General features: G+C 41.3%; 3 protein-coding genes across 3 annotated transcripts in view; all 3 read right to left on the bottom strand.

The window, feature by feature from the left end:
* Window positions 1–485: 485 nt before the first annotated feature.
* Window positions 486–2,913, bottom strand: LOC121962981 (2-oxoglutarate receptor 1-like). The gene is made up of 2 exons (XM_042513338.1): window positions 2,838–2,913; window positions 486–1,691 (listed from the first exon to the last, which is right to left on the bottom strand). The coding sequence occupies exon 2, from the start codon at window positions 1,681–1,683 to the stop codon at window positions 664–666; it is 1,020 nt and encodes a 339-aa protein (XP_042369272.1). The 5' UTR covers window positions 1,684–1,691; window positions 2,838–2,913; the 3' UTR covers window positions 486–663.
* A 1,907-nt stretch (window positions 2,914–4,820) lies between these two features.
* On the bottom strand, window positions 4,821–12,185 carry LOC121962977 (kelch-like protein 41b). Its single transcript, XM_042513334.1, has 6 exons — window positions 10,831–12,185; window positions 9,590–9,747; window positions 9,211–9,318; window positions 7,180–7,365; window positions 5,351–5,497; window positions 4,821–5,255 (listed from the first exon to the last, which is right to left on the bottom strand). Exons 1-6 carry the CDS (start codon window positions 11,935–11,937, stop codon window positions 5,144–5,146), a joined length of 1,818 nt encoding a protein of 605 aa, XP_042369268.1. The 5' UTR covers window positions 11,938–12,185; the 3' UTR covers window positions 4,821–5,143.
* Window positions 12,186–14,829: 2,644 nt separating this feature from the next.
* Window positions 14,830–26,211, bottom strand: part of LOC121962975 (collagen alpha-1(XXVIII) chain-like) — a 36,953-nt gene continuing 25,571 nt past the window's right edge. Inside the window, 14 exon segments of the mRNA XM_042513329.1 lie at window positions 14,830–16,164; window positions 16,360–16,554; window positions 19,094–19,322; window positions 19,407–19,702; window positions 20,544–21,101; window positions 21,299–21,335; window positions 22,536–22,571; window positions 22,755–22,835; window positions 22,931–22,999; window positions 23,081–23,149; window positions 24,361–24,429; window positions 24,852–24,920; window positions 25,540–25,608; window positions 26,069–26,137. Of these exon segments, the coding sequence (XP_042369263.1) occupies window positions 16,157–16,164; window positions 16,360–16,554; window positions 19,094–19,322; window positions 19,407–19,702; window positions 20,544–21,101; window positions 21,299–21,335; window positions 22,536–22,571; window positions 22,755–22,835; window positions 22,931–22,999; window positions 23,081–23,149; window positions 24,361–24,429; window positions 24,852–24,920; window positions 25,540–25,608; window positions 26,069–26,137 (1,854 nt within the window). The 3' untranslated portion in view covers window positions 14,830–16,156.

Raw genomic sequence — 26,211 nt, 5'->3', positions numbered from 1 at the left:
TATAGCCTTACAATAACAACATTTTCTCAATAGTACAAAGAAAATAAAGAAAGACAGCAAACAACAAAATAAGAAAGAAAGCAATAAGGAAAGCTAAAAAAAAAAAAAAAATGAACATTACATTACCTAAAAAAATAAAATAAAACAAAAGTTAACAAAAAGTAGCCACAATAACTACAAAAAATATTTAAAAAGTGCTTAAGAAATACTAATAATTATGTGACATAATTTTAAATACATAGTTATGGTAATGATAATATAGTTGAATTTACATGTTCCCCACATTAAAAAATCTAAATCTACTAATTTCTTGCACTTTGCTGAACATATCTTACCAAGTTGCCTTTTTTCCCATTATACTGAAAGAAAGCAAACCACTTTGTTTACGGTTCGAAGATTTAAATACTGGTGAAAGGCATCTGAACCCAGCACAAGAAAAGAGATGTTGATCCAGGTTTCAAAGGGTTAACCTTTAGTCATTTATATTTACATTTCAGGTGTTGGCACATAAAACTATTTATCATCTGTGGGCGGCTGACAATGCAGTAACTACAGCTGTTATGCAGCTTTCCCGGCACCGTGTCTGAATAAGTTTATAGAGTGTCCACAGAGTCAATCCAAGAGAGATTAAAAAAAGGGAAAGAGGTTTTGGACAGTCTTCAGTCATGCAGCCGGCATGTCACTACCTGCCTTGCTGATAACAGCCAGGTGGACCAACGACCTGGCCTTGGAAAGCCAGTTGAAGTTAAAGTTTTCCAAACAAAATGTACTGAGGAAGGCCCTCCTGAACCTATCACCTGACAGAGTGTACAGAGCCAGGTTGAAAAACGTATTGAGACCGGCCAGAGGCCTGGAGATAATATATGCTGCATGCACGATGCGCTCCACCATGCATGGCGTCTCTGGCGTCCTTCGAGTCTCTATCCGCAACACACGCAAGATGTGATATGGCAGAAAACACACCACAAACACCACCAGGATTAGCACGGTCACGTGGCGCGCTCGCATCCGACACGGACTGGATATGGAGGGCCCTTTCACCAACTGTTTCACTACACCGATGTAACACATGGACACCACCACTAGAGGGAGGAGATATCCCAGAGCAGTAAGCAGCCAGCCGTACCACCGCACGTCGTCGACGGGTATGGTGCTAGCAAAGTCTAAGCAGTAGGTCTTATTGTCGCGCACTTCCAAAGATATCATCGTCAACATGGGCGTGATCTCAGCAGCGGCGATGATCCAGACGGCCGAGCACGCAATTATACCCCAAAACTTTTGCTGCACCTGTGCAGCCCTCAAAGGCTTGATCACGACCACGTAGCGGAAAACTGCGAGACACGTCAGGAAGAGGATGCTCCCATACAGGTTAAAGTGAAACCCGAAGCGCACAAAGCGGCACATGAAGTCGCCGAGTGTCCACGAGTCCCCGTTACTGTAGTAGTACACCAAGAAGGGCATGCTGAGGACATAGAGGAGGTCGGTCAGCGCCAGGTTGACCATGATGATGCTGCTGCTCTTCCAGGGTCGCAGCTTTGTCAGATAAATGCCAATGGAGGTGACGTTGCCCACCAGGCCCACGATGAAGATGACGCCATAGGAGACGGGCAGGTAATAGCGTTTCATCAGTTGGTCCACATTGGTGCAGTTGTGATGTTCTCCGTAGTATAGGAAGCTGGCCATGGCTGAGTCTGAGGATGGAAAGCAATTTTACAAACATCGTCCAGTCGCCACGAGAAAATGTTGGTATTGAACTCTTTTATTTTATTGCTATCTTCTCTTATTTTAAAGCCAATAAAGTTGAAATGGCAAACATGTTGGCAAACAATTTGAGTCCTGATTCTGGTGAATGTGAGTCCGATGTTTACTTCCTTTTGGCTCTTTTTTAGTCCCCACCATCTCCTGAAAACATCTGTAACCTACCAGCTTGTTGCAAATTTGACAGTGAATTTCTGACGGGTTTTACTGGAATTTAATGCCTGCTCAGCTGTGAAGATATACCCAAACATTAAATATTCAAGCCTTTAAAAAAAACAACAACACTGCGCTTAAATTGCTCAAAAATGCTGAAATACTCCGTAGAGTTGTGGGACACCTGCAGAGTCAGGTGGGTTTGTCACAACAAACAAGTTCAAACTAACTCTTCAACATAAATTTGTGGTCATTTCATTTATTAATGCAAAATATTGATGAGTGCATATTTAATTTTTTCAAATCATGCTGATTAGATTCTGAATTAGTGCTCTTTTGTAATGGATTTTGAGCTGAATATTTAGCCCATTCCTCCATTTTTTTTCCAATTCAAAATTCAGGTGAATACATGTACATTGTATGTTGCTGTCAAGAAAAAATAGACTGCGAGCAAATCATTCCCTTTTCCCTCAGTTGTCAGATAATCGTCATTGGCAATTACTGCCCGAGGAAGGAAGGAGAGAGCAGGGACAGAAACCCACAGGCGAGCAGCCTAAGAAAGAAACAAACAATCAAGCAAACGCAGTGGGAAAGAAGCAAACAAAACCTTTTTTCCTCGTCAAACAGTCTGGTTTCTCAAAGCCTCTCAGGAAATGACAGTGCCTATGGCGTGCTGGCTTGATGGCAGCTTCCTGTAATGCTGTGCAGTGCAATCTGCTCTCATTATAGATGTGAGGAGATGTATGAGGTGTCATTTACACATCACATGTACACTCAGATTTCAGAAGGCAGGAACTTGTATTCATTAAAATGATTACATTTCGTGGGAAAAAAAATACAAACTCTATGCAAAAGCTAATGTCATCCAGCAGTGCTGAAACACAGAGAGGCTGAGTCATAAAGGTAAAAGATACTTTTCTACTCACTTTTAGTTACAGTGTCCTCAGCAGTGCTCACTCAAAGCCTTCAGCGTCTCATCTCTGTTGTTCACATGCATCCCTCCGTCACTCCTCCTCCTACTCGTTCCTCTTCCCTTCCAGTCATCCACACCCAGGGGGAAACTCCAGCATAGTTTTGTTTGAAAGCTCGCTGTTGTGTGCTTCACCTTCAGCCATGTGCACTAACTTCCTGGTGTCATGCTTGAGCTAATAAAGCTTAAGGGTCACTTTATTTACTCAATCAGGTTTGGCAGCACATTGGGTTTTTTTTTTTGATGAATTAAACTCTCAAGTGCACCTTTTGCTCAGGAAAATAAACTCAGGAGTTTCTATAGAGGTCTTTGTTATATCTCCAAACATGTTTGCGTTTGCCTCAATGTGACTGCAGCGTTAAACTTGGAGCAGACCTTGGTTTCTGATTCAAGTAATGAGGAAGTTTTGCAGAATGTTAGAAATAATCCTTAACACTTTCAATCCTAAGCAAATTGGCTTGACTTCTTTCAAAAACATGGGGAAAAGGCACCAAGCAATTTAACAAGAAATGGCCAAAAAACTGCGAGAAATTAGTAAAAAGTTTTTTTGTTTTTAAATGTCACTGAAAAAAGTTAAAATAAAAAACAAAAAAAAAACAAATGAAATAACAATAAAACAAGAAAATGACCTTAAGAAAGCGCTGAAAACAATCTAATACCTAATTATGAGAATTATAAATATGAAGTAAAAAAAAATTGCCAAGTTGCTCATTATGTTTTTTGTTGTATGTTTTTGAAAGAAATCAAACCAATTTTCTCAGTTTGCAGGGGTTTAAATACTCATGAAATGTTTCTGAACGCAGTACAAGAAAACTGATGTTGATCCTAGTGTCAAAGGGTTAAATAACAGTCATTCATGAGTGTCCGAAATAAAAACAGCTGCCACAAGATTTTTATGAGCTCTATGAGCAACTTTCAAATCAGTTCCAAACATCTGTAAGAATATGTAATGACTAACACTGAAAAATGGATGCGTGTTGTGCAGGACACCTGTGAGTTCTGCCTGACCTGTTGAAACGTCACTGTGAGCAAATGTCGAGGCTGCCAGCACGCTTTAACACAGCAGTCCCCAGTGGTGGAAATTAATTGTATTTTTATCAACCAGTCACAGCACTTGTGTTGTGCAAATGTAAAATGAAAGCATTAATTTGGACTATTTTTTTTAGCTCTATTTTGTTCTCCACCAACTCCTAAGGGAAATATCTGGGTCTTAGCTTATAAATGCTCTGGCAACTTCACAAGCTAGTTGCTGACCTTGTCTGGTGTCTGATGCTGGGCAGGTAGAGTACAGTGGGTTAATGATAAAGTTTCATTAAAAAGACCAGTAACAGTAAAACAGAAACAGCCCTGCAGTCAGAAAATGTTGGCTTTGTACGTTTCTGCGAACCGTGGAGGCAGTATAAATTCCAACTATATATCATTACTTACGTTATCTTACCTGTAAGTGTTATTGAGCTTACTTGCATCCTTGACACATCTCCTTTAAGGCTGCAGTTCACAGTTGCAAACAATTCTGAAAAATGATTGCTTTCAAATGTGTAAAATCCGCCCATCTCCTGTGTCATTATCCTGTTAATGTGAGAATAAAAACACACTCAAACACCGTGATGACTCACTGTGAATGCATTCTTCTCAGTGTGGGGGGGGCATACCTCAACTCAACAGTCACGTTTCAACCTCTTCAGCTTGCAGTGCAGTATCCCACGATCACACTGACACACACATGTATATTTGTCACGTGTCTGAAGATCATTATGCCGAGCTCAAATGTCAATACTTCACCTGCTATTAACACACTTCCACTTCCTTGTTTACCTGAGAGTACAAAGACGCTACAAATATATATCTTCTCTCCCTCGGCTGCCCTCGACGTGTTGATACAGTCTCTGTAATGTCACTTTTCTGTGGATCACACAAAGTCAGAAACAGTAAAAGAAGCAGAAGTTTACAAATGTTTATTTTACAAAAGAAACGCTAGAAATGGTGTAAACAGAGCTTTAAAGATCAATCTAAATTGTGGCTTCTTTTTTTTTTTAATACTGTGGGGATGGTGCAGTCTTTGAAGAGGCAGCAGAGCCGAGTGTTTATAGTACAGATAAAAATCATCTCAGTTCAGAGAAAAATTAATGTCAAAGATCAACTCGACACACAGAAATCTGAGTGCAGAGGATGAGACGGCTCGGAGGCAGCTCGCTGGGGGAGGAGGGGGGTGTCAGGAGGTGCTGTTGGGGGGGGGTTAAGAAAGAAAGAAAGTGTTTCTGTCTACAGTTTGGGCATCCTGGCAGCGTTGAGGCGCATGGACACACAGGAGGAGCCGGCAGCATAACGCATCTCCCTCAACATCCCACTCCACTGCTTCTTATCATCCTCATACCTAACGAGACCAGGAGGAGAGTCAGAACTCCAGCAAACACACCGCTAACCAGCCAAACCATGTAAATACTGGACCCATAACTTGTGAAGACTTACTGCCACACGTCGGTGACCTCTGTGGGAGCCACCTCCTTGTTCTCCATCTCCACCATGGTGAAGCCGCCCACAGCAAACAGGGAGCCGCCATTGCTCAGCAGGTTGACAGAGCTCCTCTCCTGGGGGAAGTCTGTAAAGGGCTCCCACCTGAGGAGAAACAACATTAGGAGAAGGTCAAGTGTAAGATGGAGCTCTCATTTTAGATGTCCTTTGTACCTCAGTGCATTTGTCCAACTTTCTTTTCTTTTTTTTTTTCATATGGAGGCCCAAAGACTTCAATTTTAAATATATAAATAAGAGATTGTGAAATGAATAATATAAAATACATACAAAATAAAATAATAAGATTATTGTTTTTTTTTTTTTTAATTCCCCCTATTTTTTAAAAAACTGCTAACAAATTTAGCCATTTAGCTCCTCTTGCTATTGTAAATACACCAACATGTTCTCAATCCTAATTTGTCAAACATGGCAGATTCGTCATTGGCCCGACACTGCGTTGATGCTCTGTGTGCCCCTCTAGCTTCTGTTTTAGAGCGTTTTTTTTTTTTTGTGCTTGTTTTGCCAGCAAAAGAACTTAAAGTTTAACCAACACAACTACTTGGAACGGTTAACAAAAAAATGTTTTGGGTTAAAATTAGGATATTTGTTTATTAACTTAAATAATCTAATGACTGTTAACATGCTGATGACGTAATACTAACAAAAAACCTCAATGCTTGGCAGAGGACACAAACAGTGGTTTTCTGGGGGAAAGTCCTGTGTTTGGTTGACTATTCACCACCTTTCCCTCCCTCCCAACCTGCTTAGACTGAATCAGGCTTTGAATTGCATCATTGCTACAGATGGGTTCAGATTGGAGTTTGCTGAAAGCCACTAACCACGCTGGCGTTTGACATCCTGGGAAAGAGAAAAGGCTGAATAAACACAGTAGATTAGGCGTTAACTTCTATTGTTATTTAGCTTAACAAGGTAGCACACGCTATCTGCCGAGCCTGCTAGTTAGCCTCGCATATTATTAGTCTGCATAAAGCAGCCAGTGCTAACAGCAGCTGCTTAGTGGTTGATTTAGAGTTACGGCAGCAGACTTTTTATTTTAAACTTAACTTTAACTTAACTTTTTTAAATTTAACTTTATCAGAGAAAGAAACTTTGTCAACAGTCAGTGCAGTCTCCTCTGTGTTTTGATAACCAACAGGAACTAGCTAGCTGTTTGCCAGCAGCTGGGTAGTAATGAGGAAAAATGCAATTAGGAAATATAAATCCTGATCGTGATGAGTAGCTTGTTAATTTTCTGAAAACATCAGGTTTGGGGCATCAAAGCTTCAGTGAGAAACATCCGTAATTAACTAAAACTCTGGGTGGGATAATAAAAAACGTAATAATTCTGACATTTCTAAAACATCAATTTCAAAAGAATACTTCACTAAACGGATGATACTCATACTCAGATGATACTGACAGTTGAGGTTTAAGATCAGTAGTTCAGGAGTGCTGGTGACTGACATTAGATGGGAATGAGTCAAAACTATCAGTAACTTTACATTTAAAGACTGATTCGGAAATCAATTGGCAACAACTGAAGATTTGAAGAGCTTCTGTCAGCCCTACAATTTATGAGTTTAATGTATAAGTTGCTGGTTTTTTTTAAATTTTACACAATTTACTCATGTTTGTCTCATTATGTCTTCCTGATGTTACACTGGACACTTTGGGGCTCCACAGGATGTGGTAATCTGAGATGAATGATGTCTAAATGCGGTTGTTCATGTAACATTTAGATTATTTTAACACAATTTCTCAACTAAAATCTTAAAACAAAATCATACTTGTTTGTTGTGAAGTCATAGGCTTCACATGAATTAGTGAGGCCTTCCTCGTTGACGCCACCAGCCACCACGATCTTGCCGTTGTGGACGACAGATCCGAACATGGCTCTGGGCGTCTTCATGGCTGCCAGCTCCCTCCACTCTGACTGCTTGTGGTTGTAGACAAACATCTTGTTGAGGGCTTTGCTGCGGAAACGGAGGCAGGAAGACAATCGTGGGATTTTTGTGTCAAAAGATGTTACATGACGGCCAGATGGTGCTCTCTCAAACACACACACACACACACACACACACACACACACACACACACACACACACACACACACACACACTAATGAATGGATGGCAGAATCTTGTGTTCCTTCAGCTCATTCAGAGTAATTGTTACAAAAACACCTTTTTTCCACATAAAACGTGAAAAAAGCAAAACAAAAAGCAGACAAGTAGAGGAAATAAGGATCATTTAGAGCAAACTTCCTTTGTAAATGTGATTAGCAGCGTGTTTGTGTTCCCCAAAAGACAATTAGACATTCCAGTAAACGATGATGAAGATGTCACCTCATGTCTTAATCACTTTTGCTAATGTAACTAATGGACTGACAATGTGTTTCAGCATGAAGCCTTCATTAGAGCCTCACTGAGTTCTGTTTTTAAAGGATGAAGCAGCCAATCGACAATCAGCAGGAAAACAGAAACGCATGACCAAACAGCTGAATAAACTAATACCAAAACAGGGAAGAAAACTTCATTTCAAAATAGAATATAACAAAGAAAATATGACCGGAAGAGAAAATACTGAGTACAATAAAAAAAAAGAAAAAGAAATTACATTTAAGTTTTACTATTTTTACTTTTACCTAGATGAGTTTTAACCCCTTGAATTTGGCAAGAAATTCATAAAAGTTACAAGCAACTGACCTAAAAACAGTTTTAAAAATTAAAAAGAATGTAAAAACAAGGAGACAAACAAAGGAATGACCTGTAAAAAGGTGCTTAAAATTGTATATTAAATCTGCAAAATAATTTTAGATATATATTAAGGTTTATTTAAAAAGGGTTTTTTCCCCGCTTTTTTTTTTTTTCCCTAGCTTTATTGAAAATACTTTTCTAAATCTATTAATTTCTTGCAATTTGTGAAACATTTCTTACCAATTTGCTCGTCCTTTTTCCCCATGTTTTTAAAAGTAATTAAACCTTTTTTTCAGGGTTTAAATACTTGTAAAAGGTTTGGAGGGTGGAGACAGAAAAGACAAAACTCCTGAAGGTATTTTCTTCTCACCATAAGATATTTGTTCAGTAATTGATAATACAGTGTATAAGTTTTTAATCATGTTATAACTTTTAGAACCTGCCAGTGCGATAAAGGCATTTTTTTTGTAAAGTTTTATGCACATTTTTTCCTTTGTTTGTAAAAATCTCGATAAAATCTGCTTTTCTTTTCTTTTTATTAACAATAAATTCCTTTTCTTTTTTCTCTCCACCTTTTTATGTTCCTCTTCCAGATTTCCAGGCCTTGTGGATCTTTTCTTTTAGCCACACAGATTTTGGATTGATTTATTGTTTTCCATTGATTGTTAATTGTGTCGTCATTTAAAAAGAGTAATTCACACCCTGATTTAAGGCTTTAACACCAACTGAAATCAGTGCAGGAGCAGCGCACCTGTTTCCTCTCAGTTATTAGCAGTTATAAACACTGAAGTGATTGATGAGCTAATAGTGTCAAATCCTGGGGTTTAAGGTTAAAGTATCACTGACACACAGAATACAGAATGTCAGACGTCTTCCATGATTGTAACATATCAGAAAGTCCTGAACTGTCGGGGTGTAATTTTTGTGGATGAAGTTGTGTGCAGCCCTGCAGTCTGGCGTGGTGGTGAATGATAGACCAGACTGCAAACAGCTGCAGCTTATAGCGTAAGGCCCCCTCTTTCTCTGTCTCTCTCTGTGTCTGTCTCTCTCTCTCTCACACACACACACACACACACACACACACACACACACACACACACACACACAGACCCATTTACTCACTTGTCATCTGTCTTTCCTCCAATGCTGTAGACCATTCCCTTGTGGGAGACGACAGCGTGGCCGTGGATCTTCAAAGGAAGCTTTTTGGTCTCACTCCACTTCATCTTCCTGAAGAATTCATATTTAAGTAACAGTTTTAAATGATGTCAAATAAGCAAGTTAAATATCAAAACTATACATCCACAAATAAACAGCTCCATTATGACAGAGGAAACAAACAGAAGAATGATGCAAATGATTAAATTATAGTTCCTTTTTTAAAAATTCTCCAATAGAAGCAGCTATGTTATTTAATTATCACCTCAAACTGCACAAAAGATGAGATACAGGGTGAGACACAAAGACAGAGAGAGGGAGATAAAAAAAAAATGGCACGAACTCAACATCGTAGCACATCACAGAGTCCAGCGACTCGTTGGTCTGGAGGTCTTTTCCAGCCACGGCGAACAGCAGGTTCTGGCTCTCTCCGATGTTGAAGAGGCATCTTGGAGAAGGCATGGGCGGCAGGGCGACCCATTCAGGTGTGAGAGGATCCAACTGTGAGGAAAAGTACAATAAAACACACTCTTAACCCCTGTTAGCCTGTGACTTTATGTCCTCGTGAAGAAGAGAGTGAATCATAGTACTGCATGGTTTCCATATATCGATTATGCTATTAAATACAGTTATTATTAGATATCAAAGGCCTGTGTCACTTCCTTCATCGTCTGGCTCTTTTAGGCCTGATAGGCAGCATGGGAAACACAATCCATCAGCTGACTGAAGACTGCTTTAGGAAAAAATGTATTCTTGTCAGTCTGTCAGTCATTCTTCTCTTTTTGTAGTTTGAGTTTCATTTAAGGGATTGCTATGCAAAATAGGGTTTAGATGAGCTAAAATACTCCCTGGAAAAGACAGTTTGTGAGTTAACGCTAAGTGCATTATGTTCATGCATACTCAGACTTTAAAGGTGCTACGAACGCAGTTTTATGAGGAGGATTTGGACATTTTGGGGAAAAGCTTATTTGTTTTTTGCAGTGTTAGATGAGAAGACTGATCCCACTGTCCTGTCTGTCCTCTAGAGTGCTGCAGGGATGATGTTCTTCCAATGCAAAAGCTGCAAACTCATTTTCAGGTTTTCGGACTCATTAGAATAAGACATGATTTTTTACATTAAAAATCTAAATTTGCGTGCTAATAAAGTTGCAGTTTGCCATTAATTAAATGTAGTTAATTGTAGTTTTTTTCCGTAAATAAGATCCGTTTGAGACGCTGGAGGAAGGGGGCCTCGCCTCGTTATAAATATAAAAGCTAATGAGCAGGCAGGTAGTTTAAAGTAGCACAAAGTTGGAGGAAACAGCCTTACTCTTTAGACATTTCAACAAAAATGTGCCTACTACGTCACTAACTAACATGTTATATCCCGTTTATTCTTCATATCGCTGCATAATTCGTAAAAAAAAGTGTAAAACCAACAGCCATGCTAGCTGTTTCCCCCTGCTACCAGTCTCTGTGATTAGCTAGGCTAGCTCCGAATTTAATGTTAAGATAATGGTACCATCGTCTTTTCCCAAATATCCAACAATTGAATTAAATGTATTTTTAAAGGGAGCAATAGTAGATAAAACAAAATGTGGTTACCAGGTAGAAGTAACATTGCAGAGGTAGATCTTTGTTTTCCTCGTCCACAAACAGTCCTCCGATGATGAAGAGCTGGTTCTTCTGCGACACCAGGCTCACGTGGTTACGCGGAAGCTGCTCCGACATGGCCGCCAGGTAGCACTCGTTCTCATTGACATCATACCCCACCGCTGCTGTATCATTGATCATGACGATGAATTCACGTACATACATGCCGTGTCTGCGGTTGTCGTTCAGGAAGCCGGGGAACGGGCTGTCCTCCTCGCCTCCTTCCACGCCAGCGCCCTCCTCCCCCTCCTTCATCTTGGGTTTCTCCGGAAGTTTCCCCTTGTAGGCGTCCCTGATGACCTGGATGGTCTTCTGGAGCTCGGGGTCGGCCTTGATGATCTCATCGGTCTCCACTTTGTCTTTGAAGTACTTCTCTGGCAGCAGACGGAAGCGGACACAGTTGAAAGCATCCTTCAGGACCTTGATGCGCTCTTTGTCATGGCGGACCCATGCCATGACCGCCTCGAACACCAGCTCCTCCTTCTCCACATTCAGCGAGTCTCCACCGATGATGGCGAACAGTTCGTGGGCTGCGAGCTTGAGGAACTCCTCGTCTTTGTAAAGGAATTCAAAACGGTCGGCGATGTAGTTGCGTGCAGCCACGGCGAGCCTGGGACAGCTGAGCACCAGGCCCATCCTGAAAATGGCCATGCAGTTGCTCATGGACAGCTTCTTCTGGAGGTAGTTGACGCAGACGGTAAAGACAGAGGGAATCTGGAATCTGTTCGCCACAGCAATTATGTCCTGCACGTTGTCGTCGGTGAGTTCGATCTCGGCCGAGTAGAGGTACTGGACGATCATGTCCAGGATGGAAGGGTTGACGTCTTCCAGGACCACCTCCTTGGTGTTCTCCACCTCCTTCCCGTCCTCTGTGAAGAAGATCTCCCTGAAGTAAGGGCTGCAGGCGGCCATGATCAGCCGATGGCAGGGCAAACTGCGGTCGCCCACCTTCAGGGTGCAGTCCACAAACTTGTTCTCATTCAGCAACTCCTTCAGCCCGTCCTGGAGCAGGGTGCTCTGGAAGAGGCGCAGCTCCTCCTTGATGGCGTTGGGGTCCATGGCGTGTCAGGAGGAACAAGGGGGTCCGTGGAGAGAGGAAGGAGACGGTGACCACAGGTCCTTTTGGCAGTCGGTCCTGGCTGGAAAAGGCAGAGCAGAGAAAAGGTTTCCACTGTGAAGACCCTGCAATTTAATCCTGTCCCACCCTAAATATAGCTCCCTCTGCCCCCCTGCCTGCTTCAGCTCTGGTGGAATCTGACTGGGCCGAATCACGGCGCAGCGCAGGCCTCGACTCGAGCAGCTGCTGTCACAGACTGAAAGTAGCAACTGGCTGCTCAGGCTGAGGGTATGCCACCATGATTCAGCTCCCAAAGTGTCATGTGGCGGAGACAATGCTGTCAAAGCCCTCGAATAGATCGCCTCAAGCTGTACGTGTGACTGGGAGGATATTTAGAGCAGCGGCCGTCACGTTTAAAAATATGTGTATATATGTCAATCATTCTTAACTTATTTAGCCGTGTTTACATAAACACCTATTTCTTTATACTTTATAATTTATACCATGACTACACAACTGAGAAAACCAGTATCAATAATCCTAAAAATAGGAAACACAATTATAGTCACTAATTACCACAACAGATACGACCAGGGCTGCCACTTACGATCACGTTTATTATCAGTTACTCATCAGCTACCTATTGTTTTCTCTAGGGACCTTCTTTAAATTACCTTTGCTTCACAAACAGTTCAAACTCCCAAAATATTACATCAACCATCAATTGTGACAAAGAAGAGAAAATTCTACATATGAAGCAACAGGATGGATGTTTATTTCTTGAAAGATGATCAAATTAAATAGCTAAATGGTAGATAATTAATTTCCCAGTGGGCATCAGACGTCATATGACTGCAAAGATTAGGAGTCAGAGTCATCAAATTTAGGTCAAAACAAAAATTGGATTGCGTGGATGTTGACATTGTGATGTTTTGCAAATAGTAAGTTTTGTTCTCTGTACCTTACAGCTAAATTTCCTCATTTTAAGTAAAGATGACATTGACAGGACATGCTAGAAAACATTGGATTTTGGTTACTTAACAACATAACCAACAAACTACTAATGCCAGTTACCGTCAGTATTTTACAGCAAACTGACGTGAGTATTGGACGTCCTTTCTGTCACATCACAACCGAAATCCAACCAAAACATCAAACAACAATGGTGGCCATGCAGTTAGGTTTTTGAATTGAGTAACTAATTATTGAGAAAATACACATTGCAGTTAAAATTGCAGTAAACATTTTGTTTTGCTTTTGTTTCTATTATTATCTAATTTCTAACAATTTATTCTTAGTTTTAAATTTTCTTTTAGCACTGTTTTTTTTCCTCCTACAATTCCTCAAAGGAGCCACCAAAGTCAATCAACAATCAGATTATTTTATGTTATTTTATCACAGCAATGCATGATTAAAGTAAGATTGAAGAGCACAAAAACATTTGTGCTAAAAATGGACCAGAAGCGTTTGGGTGCAGCAGCTGTGTGCAGAAACAGGTGATAGTCACACATACAAGCTGTTCTGTCCACCAATCAGCACAGTTCTTCCTTTTCCCTGCAGAGTGCATTATTGTCCAGCTGCTTGTTTTTGTGTGTGTGTGTGTGTGTGTGTGTGTGTGTGTGTGTGTGTGTCTTTGTGACTGTGTGTGTTACTTTGCCATTAAACCTTTTAAAACTCACCTCAATCACCCAGATTATTTCACCGCTGCAAATATTTACTCAGTTATCTTTCTTCTGTGAGACAAATGGTGTCAATTTCCTCACAGCCACGCGTTTTAGAACAAAATGTTAAAAAGGCCATTACTGATGTGTCTGGATCAATGGGATCTCACATTGTTACGTCTTATTTCAGTGGTCTGATAAAGTGTGCGGAGTGTGTAGAGTTAGGTAACATTTCTCCCGTGGGCAGCACTAAAGATAGATCAGACTACGCCACTTGTCGAGGAGTGTCTAACATGTAATTTAAGCAGAAGGGGAGAGCAGATTCTGCGAAAGAAAGCTCTGACACTTCCCTTAAGCCTCAGTAGATTAATAAAGCAAAGCTCTGAAACATCTCTTGAAAATATGTTTTCATTTTTGTAGAATATTTAGGGACTGTTTCTGGGGGTGGGGAGGAGGGCAGAGAAAAGTGTATGTTGCACTTCTATAAAAAAAAAAAAGCTGCAGCTTCTTCAGCAATATTTTGTTTGGTTTAAGGGACAAAACAAAGAATTTGAAGTGAACTACCTGAATTTAAACATTTTAATTCTTGAAAATTCTGTATGCAGCACTCATAGCACTGATAAAGCAGCAAACCAGTATTTGCTATGTAAAGATATAGTAGAGTAATGGCATCCTGAGCAGAGAATGAAGTCACGCTACCTCTGTGTGTGTGTTGTAATCTGAGCTTCTCTGTAGTTTGTTGTGGAACGCTGTGCAGTGCATGCATGTTAGCGCAGACGTGTATCCCATTGGCTAGCTAAATGCGGGCACTTTGCATTTAACCCTTATGACGGTTACCACTGATATCAGGACAGTAATATTGCATAATCGAAGTACCCACCATCCAATACCCCCGGGTTAACATGATTGGCTCTATCAATGCTGTTGCCGTTGTTTAGCACAGTTTATGGAGTTAGCACCATTAGCTGCCGTGCTCAAATTTTGCATTAAGCGCATTTAAAAAAAACAAGATTTTGCACAAAAATGCACATTAGCAGAGACATTACTTAATGCAAAATTTATGCCAAATGATACCTCCATTTAACAGAATATTATTTGTTTTTTATTGCAAAATAATCTAAACAAAGTATCTTGGTTACAGTTTGGCTAACTGTCAGATTACCTATAGCTTAGAAACGCGTGCGTTCGTAATATAAAAGTCCCAAATAGACATCAACAGTCAACAGGTTTTATCTAACTCTCAAATGATTGGTTGAACAACTGGTGGGATATAATGCTGAAACTGGACTATATATTAAGCTGTTATCAGGCAAAATAAGTCATTTCTTTAGAGATAACATTTAATCACTAATCGAATTTGTAACCTATGTTTAATGTATTTCTCAAAATAGACATGTTGGTTTATTTGCTACTTATTTAATTATCATGGGAAAATAAAGCCCTAATACAGATTTTCTGTGTAACTAATTTGGCCACTTTTTTATATGATATGGAAAGACTGAATTTTAATATAAATACAGTAAAGGAAAAAAAAATCATATAGTGCTGCTACATGAATGTGATGTCTTTGCAAATACTGTATTAGTTTAGATCAGATTTATTAAACATGTTTGACATAAAATGTTGTAAAATATGGATTCATACAGTCAGTACAGCTGGGGAATATAGTAACAAACCAGTTGCTTAACACTGTAAGTACAATTCTAGTATCATGTGCTGTTGTACCGACTTCAGTGACATCGGCATGTGTTACCCAGTAGAGGGCAGTGTGTGTATGTGTGTGTGTGTGTCCGTCCATCCTGCTTGAACAAATGTAGACAGTTAGTAGTAATAAGAAGTGAAATCATGTAAACACAAAACATCACATTTCAAATTCAGAAAAAAAAACACATTCAAATGCACAACATGAAGTTACAGAGCATCAGTCATTTTATATATAAAAAGAACAAACTATATTTTATTGATATAAGTGATGAGAGGCTTCATGTGTGTCGTGTTATTGGCTCTTTGATGTGATTATGCGCTGATATGCCCTACAGTGATTTGAATAGCTACACTATGTCTTTAATGACATAACGACTGACTGATGTGATTTGTGATTCTGACATTGATGAGGCACCAGTTAATTACGAGTCAGTCCATTTTTTTCACAATCTTTGCATCACTCACAGACCGAAGAAAAACCATGATCATGTCCTAGAGGTGTGGGAATCCCCGGGAAAGTGGACACACACAGTGAGTGCTCGTCTGTATTCCTGAGTAGGCGTGATGGAGCATCTCCTGCGTTGGATGCGGATATAAAAAATAAAAAAAAACACAACGGAGGTATCTATCAAAGCTGGCCTCTCTTTCACTGTAATTAGAGGAGGATAATTTTACAATAAGTGGTACAGGAGGGGGCGCAAAGACAGGAACTGTAATGCATCAGTGATATGGAACATCAGTGTACATGTTTATGCCTGAGAATTATGCAGAAACTTTACATAACCCTGTGAAAATGGCTGGTATTAGCTGCCCCTCCTTGAAGTATCTACAGCAGATGTACGGCAGATGCGTTCACTCAGCCTCCTGGAAAAAGAAAACACGTGAGAAAGTCAATACTCTAAAACATTTGGGACCAATAAAATTGTTACGGCCTCATTTCGGCTGAGGAAATTGCAAAAAAACATAAAAGGAAGAAAACGGCAGATTTGTTGTTCGACAGGCAAGGTGTGAATGACATAAATGGCGTCGATTTGGTGGGGATGAATCATGAGAGCGTACCTGTGGATCTGCCCATCACACACGTCCTCTTGCACTCCTCCTCCGTGTCAAAGCGGTTCTTGTTGCCGTTACAGCCTCCGTACCAGAACTGGGCGCAGGCGTTGGCCTGCTTGTCATAGTACCAGCGGATGTTATAGTCCCGACATGTGCCCTGGTCCAGAACCAGGCCGCAGCGAGGGTCCAGGGGAACTGTCTCTGCAGGAAAAACAGCAGATTCTATCTAATCATCCACACTGCATCAAAAATAATTGGCCTCCCTGCTCCCCACCTATATGACCTCATTACGGAGCCTGTCAATCACAGAGCTCTTATCATAACCCCGGAGGTCTCTCCAGCACGTGGACTCGAAACACAGCAGACTGGAGCTTCACTGGAGATTCATCTATCAAGCCGCATCAAGCAGATCTGATCACATATCAATACTCACATACTGACAAAGGGTGAAGAGGATTTGTTACCTTGCGTCTGGCTAACTTTAGCTGTAGTTTTACTATAAACACGCAGCTGGATGCTGAGTTTGACTCGACTTACAGGAATATTTTAGACCAGGGTTCCTAAAACTTAAAGGAAGTGGGATTTAGCACTTTTAAGACTTCTGAAATATTCATTTAAGGCATTTTAATACCAATTCAGTCCTTAATTTTAGACTACTTACCAATACCTTTTGGGACTTTTGAAAGATCCGCAGGAACCCTGTTAGACTGGTCTGTAATGTTCGGCTTAAAAAAAAGCCAAATTAAGACCAGCCTGATTCAAAAGACAAAACTAGAATCATCGCCTCGCTGATTTATGCCTCTGCCAACCAGCCAGGTCCCAGTTTACATCGATAGCCATGACATGATGGATGTTTCTGCAAAGAAGCTGCAAAGTCTAAAACGTGGATGTTTACACACATCTCCTTCCAAGCAGCGCAGAGTATGTATAAAATCAGTTTCACTTCATTATCTGACCACATGTCTCCCCTTCTGTTCCTGAGTCATGGCGCTGAATAATGGCCAGAAAACATCACGACGTCACAGTGAAGTCGCACGTTAATGTTTTAGACATAAAATGTCTCCACTCATTTTTTCCATTGAGACATTTGTGTGAAATGTTGTCATAATTAGGGCATGAATTCTTGAGTTATGGCCAAAATGTTTTTTGTGAGGTCACCATGACCTTTTTGTACAAAGATCTAATCAGTTCGTGAGTCATGAGTGTTTTTTTTCGAGATATCACGTGAATGAGACAAACGTATCTCCGGTAACAACAGATGCAAACGTGGCTCAAAACATGAGGTTTGTTAACAGTGTTGTGGAGCTAATAATGAGCAAACCTTTGGAAATATGCAGCAGCGAGAACACTGAGGACTTCGCTCAAACACTGAGCTCTGCTACGACACTGTTGCACTCTTTGCTGAATCCCTGTTGAATTAACTGTTGAAGTCTTTGAGAATGGAAATATTTTCTGCAAGAGTGAACAGAGCTGAGGAGTTTGATGCAGTTTCTCTCTAAGCCGTGATTTATAATTAAAAAGAAAAATAAATCTTTTTAAAGCCAGAATTCACGGCAAATTTGTCTTGCTGAACATAGTCAAAAACATCCGTGTGAAGTCTGACTGTTAGTTTGATCTCAGACGCAGTCACGGTCGATCTTTGTCAAACCAGCTCCTGATTGAGGAGCAGGTTCAACAGAACAGCAGCAAAAATGATGAAGTTATCTGCAGAAATGATTTAGAGGAGCACCACAGAATAGCTCCCTTTACACGGATATTGGTTCAAGCTTTCTGAATTTCCAGCCGAGTGACCTTATGCGATACCATTCGAACGGTACACAATGTTTCTTTTATGAATTATGGTCTCGTCTTTTCCAAACTGAAGCACATTTTGCAATAATTGCAGTAATATGTCTGTCTCTTTATACTGTAAAACTTAAACTGTAATCTAGAGGCTTAAATCTAAATTGCTGTGGGAATAGTCCTTACGCTACATCTTACACAGGTACGTTCGTTCAACACATATGATTCGAACTTTTGGAAATTAATATGAAATTGACAAATCTGCCCAATTGGACTGATATCTATGACCTTAAAACTAGGAACTACACGTGCCGACTGTATCACTGCGCATACCGTGACAGCTCAAATGAGGATATCGCCTTCAAAACTTTTGCATCTCGTGCCGTCACAAGCCTCTCGTCCGTTAGTAGATGCACTGGCAGGTGTAGTTCGGTAGAAAGAAAATAGTTCCTACATCAAACTGCTCACAACAAGCTCTGTGGACTATCTTGAGTAACTGGATCATTATTTCTTGTTGGTGCTGAGTTTTCAAATGTATTTTTTCGGCACTTTGAGCACCACGAGCCGAGTTCCATCTCGTTCTAATATACTGGAGAGAAGAGGCATGTTTTACGTCAAATCTGGCTATTTTTTAATTCAAATATGTGTCTCAGGAAAATACTATTTTGAGGACACTTAAAGGAATGACGCATTCAAATCCCCTCATGTGGACGCTATAGTAATATACAGTGTTGCCTGTTTGTTTCTAATAGAACCTGAGGGTATGATTCATTTTATTTGTGTTGCCTGAAGAGTTCCTGCATCATTCACAGGAAGCAGCTTCACTTGTTTTCCTCTAATTACTATGAAACTGTTGTTGTGGCTGTGTTTTGTCAATGTGAGTGTGACGGTGTCATGTCTCTGCGTGACTATCAGAGACAATTATAAAAAGTGTAAGAGCAAACTGCACCGTCTGTACCTTTGGGAAGAGCTGGCTTTGGTGCAGGCACGTGCTGTATGGATACACCTGAGGATGATGTGGTTATTCTTGTAGAAGATGATGAAGAAGATGATGATGATGATGATGAAGATGAGGAGGAGCCTTGGGTGCTGGATGAGTCCTCGTCGTCTGAGGTGTTGCGGTTAAATGTGTCCCCTCGCTCTCTTCCAAATTGTGTCTCAGTGAACACATGCTGCCCTCCTCCTCCCTGATGGTGACAAAACCAGCCAACAGCGTTAAACAGTGCGATGGTTACATTTTCATAATGATCACACACTCCTGTGTTTCATACATGTGCTGTGCTGGATCCTTTGCTGCCTTGCTGGGTGGTTTCTACCCGGCCTCCGTGGCTCTGAGCGCTGGTGCCAGTGCTGGTGCCGCTCTGTCGACCGCTCACGACTTCCTTCTCAGTCACAGGTCGGTACCCATAGCCACCGACCACATAGTTCCCATTGTTGCCATTCCTGTTGCCATTGTATCCATTGTAGCCGTTGTTTCCATAGCCGTTGTAGCCGTTAGTTATCCTGTTATATATCAGGGCTCCGTTCTCGTCCTCACAGAACTGGCTGACCAGCTTGGATTCCAGCGCTGAGACAGAGAGACAAAGAGAGGAGAAGTCAGAGCCAGGGACACAGGACATGTTGTCTCTTGAGACTGATAGAGATTTTTTTTAGCCAGGCTAGCGGGAGATGGCAACAGAGGGTCCACCATTATGGTCCAGACTGAAATATCTTAACAGCTATCGGATAGATTGCAATGACATTTCCTACAGACGTTAACGCTCTGCAGAGGACGTGTCCTACCGACTGCAGTATTCCCCGACTTTTCTTTAGGGCAACCATGAGGTTCACATTAGAGAAATGTCTCGAAAATGATTGGATAGATTGCCAATAAGTTTTTCGTGAACTTTCATCTTGTGTATTATCTGGTCAACAGTGCTGCCATCTCTCTCCTATTTCAATTTTTGAGATCATTTCTATAAGCTGCCAAATATATCGACTGATTCAGACCATCAGGGAAAAAGAGAGATGAAGAGAGTAATCGCAGTCCACGGCTCTTCCGCTCTCCTCTTGCGCTGTGCGGTAGGTGTGGGGCAGGTGGGAGGACAAGAATCGCCGCTCGCCACAAGAGTACAGTTATAGTGAGTTTCTATGGTTACATTAATATTAAATCAAATCTGGTACGTGGTTTTCTAAGCTTAGCACATAGTCTGAAAACAGAAAACACGGCTCTGTCTAAAGTTAAAAGAAACCAGCCTACCAGCACCTTTAGAGCTCACAAATTACTCCTAACTTTATTTAACATTTGTGTTGAGACATTTCTTAGCCAACACATGAGCAGGTACCAATATAAGCTAATCATTTATGCAATAATCTCGTATCTCTGCACTAGTATTGATGCAGTGTAACCAAAAAAGAGTTCCTCTAACCTGGCAGGGTGTTGAAGTCATCAATGAGGAACATGTGCTCGCTGTCGGGGTCGGAGGCGATCAGATTGAGCTCTCTCATGAACTCAGCTTGTGTTGGGTCAGATGTGTTCACAATCCCCAGAGCAAACATCTCGATATTGGCAGCGTGTGCTTCTCGCACGGCGATATCCAGCTTCACGGGCTCTCGCTTGTCCGTCTGTCCGTCGGTGATCACGATGGCCACTTTGCTGACTCCCACGCGTGAAGTGTAGAAGGCCTCCTGGGTGGCTTTGCGGATGGCTGTGCCGGTGTAGGTGCCCTCTCCCATGTATGGGATGTTCCTGATGGCCTGCTTGATGTCCTGTTTGGTGACGTATCGCGCCAGGTTGAACACCAGCTTCACCTCCAGGCTGTAGAGCACCAGGCCGATCCTGGTGGCGTTACGGCCCACCGTGACCCGGTCCACCAGTGCGTTCACAAAGTCCTTGATGATCTCAAAGTTCTCTGGGCCCACGCTCTCGGAGCTGTCAATGACAAACACCAGCTCCATGGGCCTCTCCTTACACTTGATCCCACATCCTGGAATCACATCACAGCAGCGTATGAGATCATGGCTGAAATGTCACTTTGACGAGGTTCACTGTGTGGAATCTGATCTACTGATTCACAGATAGGATGAGACAGTGGCTTCGATGCAGAAACTCAGTCTCCTCTTATAACATGAAGTCAATACTGAGAAGGGAAATAAATATTGCAAAGATCACAAGATACTCTACCACAGATCTCTTTGATCATCCGAATGATGTCCTCTCTCTGAAATGAATACACCAACACAGCGTGAGTGTATAAATAAACATGAGCAGTAACTGATGAAAAAGTCATTCAGATCCTTTAATTATGTAAAAATAGCAGTATTTTTAAGGAACACGCTATCCTGCGGTTTATCAGAAACTTTCAAATTCGGAATCGCTAAATTTGGAGACACGAAAGGTGTGAAAAAAATGTAATCTGAAAAGTTACTAAAGTGTCAGACAAACGTAATGTAAAAAGTACAATATTTACCTCTCAGATGTAGTAGACCAGAGTATAAAGTAGCATAAAATGAAATATTCAGGTAAAGTACAAGCATCTTTAACTTGTACTTAAGGGGTAACTTTGGTATTTTCCAACCTGGACTCTATTTTTCCTTATTTTGTGTCTAATGGGGACAACAGTGTTTGAAACTGGTCGAGTAAAAGGCAAGACCTCTGCAGCAAGCAGCTGTGAAACAGGCTGCAATGTAAAGCCTGGTTCCTGGTCTCTAGTCAATTGAGCACCGTTTATTTACATCCACTCAAAGTACTTTTTTGCCACTGAAAGACTCAGACTGTTATAAATGTCTGACAACTTTCTGAAAAAGATCCCTACAGACATACTTCATTTAGATAAACAGTGATTGAAGGGTGCGAGCCTGCATATTTCCACATCTAACTGAGTGAATTAAGGGTTTATTTCATATCAACTAGAGCTGGTGATTGTAGGAACAATGGAGAAACAAACCAAGATGTTTTCTGTAAGTTCTATTTTGCTTTCGTGACTTTGAATGTAGTTGGTTTTATGATGATAAAATGGCTGTTTATGTAAATGGAGTCTGGCGTGTTTGGCTGCATCTGGTGTAACAAAAAGGATCTTACCCTTTGAAAGAGGTCGACCTCTGTAGGGATCCTTTCCAAAATGTTGTCATGCACTTAGAATAACAATCTGAGCCTGTCAGTAGCAAAAACAAGCACGTTTAGTTGGTGCTTAACTGCCGGTGCTTAATTACTTGCAAGGATTACATTGCAGTGGTCTCTTTCAACACTACACCGATATTAAAAAATGTTGTCTCCATTAGTCACTTAGATACAAAAACATGGGTAAACAGGGCCTATTTAGAAAAATACCTTATTTACCCACTAAGTACAGTACTTGAGTATATATACATATTTACATTTCACTGCTGGAAAAAGCAGATGACAGAAAGAGAAGACTCACAGTGAGGCCGGCTTCACCTTTGACACCAGGGCGACCCTAAGATGAGAATATAAAAAGTAGATATATATTACTGTAAAGGTGTCATGAATTTAACACATTTTAAATTCCATTAACTAGACAAATATTTGCTCAGGTGACTGATTACAAGGGTAAGAACATCAATCCCATAAAGCAGCATGCAGTTAATGGACATATAAAAACATCATCTGTGTAACTCACAGGAAGTCCCGGGGTTCCAGGATCTCCCAGATCCCCTTTGATTCCCTTCAGCCCTCTCTCCCCTGCTGAGCCGCGGTCACCCTGATGCACATGGAATGGCGAAATGTAAGCAATCAAATAATAATACATGCACACAAACGCACATTCAAATACTCGAGGACAACATGGTGACTCACTTTAGCTCCAGGGAAGCCTTCTCCAGGCATCCCCCTCGGCCCCGTCACGCCCTGAGCCCCCTGTTCACCCTGAATCACACACATACATTTAATACTTAATATGTGCAGGGCAGATACTTGATTTTTTTTGTAAGAATATAGCTAGCCAACCTTTGGTCCTTGAACTCCTTGTCCTTGTGGCCCTGTTGGCCCTGGAGGGCCAGGCCGCCCAGGGTTACCCTGCAGCACAGAAGAGGCAGTAAGCATCACATTTGAGCAGTGAAACGGTGGTCTGCAGCTTAGCTGATGTCGCGTCTAGCTGTCACGCCATCCACCGTCCCCTCCTCCTCACAGTGACAGTGTGTACATTTACTACGTCACTTTAGAAGTACTGATATGATAAAACTGCCTCACTGCTGGCCCTTTTTGTCAACATTGTTAAATGTTTACAGCTTCCAGAATAGATGACTGACTCAATACGACTTCAAAATGAGTCAGATGTCTCATAATTACTGGATGGATCACATGTAATAACCTCAAACTAGGAAAATCTGCTCTGATCCTTTAAACATCCATTAACAACATCCTTGCAACTCTACTTTTGCTACATAAATCAAACTTGAGTTGACTGAGCATGTTACACAACAGACCAGCCATGTATCACGCATGTGTGCCCAGTGATTCCTCTTTCTTGAACAGATTTAGAACGAATTTGTCACATTATAAAACAGCTTGTCATATTTCTAGGAAAAAAGCATTTGGAGGTGAGGACTGTCTGTGTCTCATAATACTGAGTCATGACTTTCTGACATCATCATTATTCTCTCAATATGGACGAGGGCTGGAGTCTGCCAACATGACGGCAGTCAAGTCCCCAATTAAATCCTGCCTACCTCTGCATGAGTGTGACAGCGCCCAGACCTGCAGAAACGCTGCTCTGAAGCCTGCAGGGACTCTGGACGGGATATCTGGGGACATATGGGTGCTGGGTGTTGCTGCAGTCAGGCCTGCTTCTCATCAGACAAGTATGTCTGCTGAGATTCACACTCTGCACCAATGTGTCAGAGAGCTGCGAGGAAAATCAGGATAAATCCCCCGAACAAATGAACTGGCAGCTTTAGAATATACGGCCCCTGTGGTGGGCACGTTCACGCGCAAGATGAAGCACTCGTTCTTCCAATCTGGAACTCTTTGACTCCAGCAAAGACGTAATCCTTCAGAGAATATGACTCAATCACGACTGTTTGGCTGTATGTCAAATAAAATTACAGCAGGCTTTCTGCATAAGTAAACACATTGCAATGTTGTCCTTGACTCGTGTTTGCAGAAGCAGAAGACAGGCTGCTTTTTTTCGACTTATAAAAGGTAAATGAAAAGTCTAAATTGAAGTCACTGTAGTTTGAAGAACTGCAATGTCAAATCTGAAAAAAAAAGTAAAAGTTATGTTGTACCACAGGTCCTTGGAGGCCTTCGCCTGGAGGTCCCGGTAAACCAGGCAGTCCTCGGAAACCAACATCGCCCTGCAAAGATATATGAACACTTATAAAACAGCAATTCACAATCCATCAAATAAATGAACTCCTGTGCTGAGTAAAACCTCGTTTCCTTTAATTAGTTTCCTCGAACAAATGACCACATCTTTCACTGGGGAGATACTTTCACTTATCTTCAGCGCACATTCAAACACTCTGAAATTGATCTTACGGTATTGGACAATTGCTTCGCCTCTGTTTTTTTTAAATTTTTTTTTTTTTTTACAGTGGAGGTTCATTTTGCAAAAGTCTTAACGTGAGGTGAAGTGTTACGCTCCTGATTTTGACAAAGGAACCATCTTTATCATTCCAGGTAATACATCACATCACGCTGTAATGCTTTCTCATTGCTACAAACATGCACTCACTTTGCAAACATTATTTTTGGTCTGACAAGTCCAGTTTCTCACCTTTGGTCCAGGGAGGCCAACTCCTTCCAGGCCGGGTTCTCCTGGAAGTCCAGGCAGACCAGGAGGGCCCTAAACAACACACAGCATCAACGTAGAGTACACTCTCAGAAAGGGTAAAAATATTAAAGGAATAGTTCAGGTTTTTGCTAGAAAGCTCCAGGAAATGACTAGTCTTTGCCAAGAAACAGTATGGCACATAGCCTCCCCAACAAACTAGACACAAATTGCTCATTAGTGAGTTTTAAACTGTCCTAGGGATGATGTTTTTCTGTACAACTGGAGGCTAACGTCGCCCTGGCTCCCTCATCAAAAAGCCTACGGGATTTTTCCACTGGAATTAGCACAAATTAAGCTCTGTTGCAAACAAACAATAATGATACTTACACTTTTAATAATCTTAAAACTGAACTAATCTCCTCCTCAGAAGCCACATAAACGCCTACCAACCCAAATGTTCCTGTGCTCTGAATTTGCCCTCCTGCGTCTCCTTGCTATGGTCCTCATCAAGGATATACGAGGGTCAGGTACTGTAACTTTTGGTAATAAATGTCTCATGGATTGATGTACGGCTGGAACTGATGGGCAGAATCAGGAAGACAGATGGACGGACGACTAAATGTGCTGTGTACAAACGAACAGATTTATATGCAGACAAATGGGCATGTCCTGCTTTGAATCAGTTCCTCACCATGGGGCCCGGATAGCCGTCTCCTTTGGGACCAACAGGACCCGTAGGACCTGAGTCTCCACGGTCACCCTACAGAGAAAATCGGTCAATAACTCAGTCACACAAAAGACACTTAATGATTCACAGATAGACGTTCAAAGGAAAGTGAAGAGGAATGTGGATGTTGAAACAGACACATGTGCTGTCTGCTCCGTTTGTGCTTCTGTATTTTAACTTTTGTGCAATACATCAAAACAGGGGAAGAAGGTTAGAACAGCAAAACATATTGTAGCATTTTATGATTTGAATTTCTTATGAACAAATGTTGACGTCTTCTCTGTTCCTGCTGGATGCTGGGAAACGATTCCCATGATGAAAGTACGCACATGTGCTGCTGGATCTGCCTCTCATTAAATCCACCCGATAATTGATTTTCCAAACATAGACTGTTCAGCTATGACAACATGCTTCAAGAGTGTGTCAACACGCAATCATCCAAGTTACAAACACATTGTTGCGTTTTAGAATCGAGGTTAATACTCAGTGTTACCTTTGGGCCAGGAAGTCCGTATCCAGTCTCCCCAATCGGACCAGGAGGACCACCTGGGCCAAGATCACCCTAAAACACACATGAGCACTAATTAACTTATCATCTCATACAAAGGCTAATATTGTGATTAGTTCTCAAATATA

Source organism: Plectropomus leopardus, chromosome 24 (genome assembly GCF_008729295.1).
Source record: "Plectropomus leopardus isolate mb chromosome 24, YSFRI_Pleo_2.0, whole genome shotgun sequence".
Taxonomy (NCBI): domain Eukaryota; kingdom Metazoa; phylum Chordata; class Actinopteri; order Perciformes; family Serranidae; genus Plectropomus; species Plectropomus leopardus.
The sequence above is the reverse complement of the archived record's forward strand: the minus strand, read 5'-3'. Positions and strand labels throughout refer to the sequence as shown.

What these genes read in the sequence shown, in the direction of transcription:
- LOC121962981 (XM_042513338.1), bottom strand. Translation starts at nt 1,683, where the DNA reads ATGGCCAGCTTCCTATACTACGGAGAACATCACAACTGCACCAATGTG.
- LOC121962977 (XM_042513334.1), bottom strand. Translation starts at nt 11,937, where the DNA reads ATGGACCCCAACGCCATCAAGGAGGAGCTGCGCCTCTTCCAGAGCACC. An exon ending in TGCAATGTTACTTCTACCTG is followed by an intron (nt 9,748 to 10,830) that starts GTAACCACATTT and finishes TTTTCCTCACAG; the next exon opens with TTGGATCCTCTCACACCTGA. An exon ending in GTGATGTGCTACGATGTTGA is followed by an intron (nt 9,319 to 9,589) that starts GTTCGTGCCATT and finishes TGAATTCTTCAG; the next exon opens with GAAGATGAAGTGGAGTGAGA.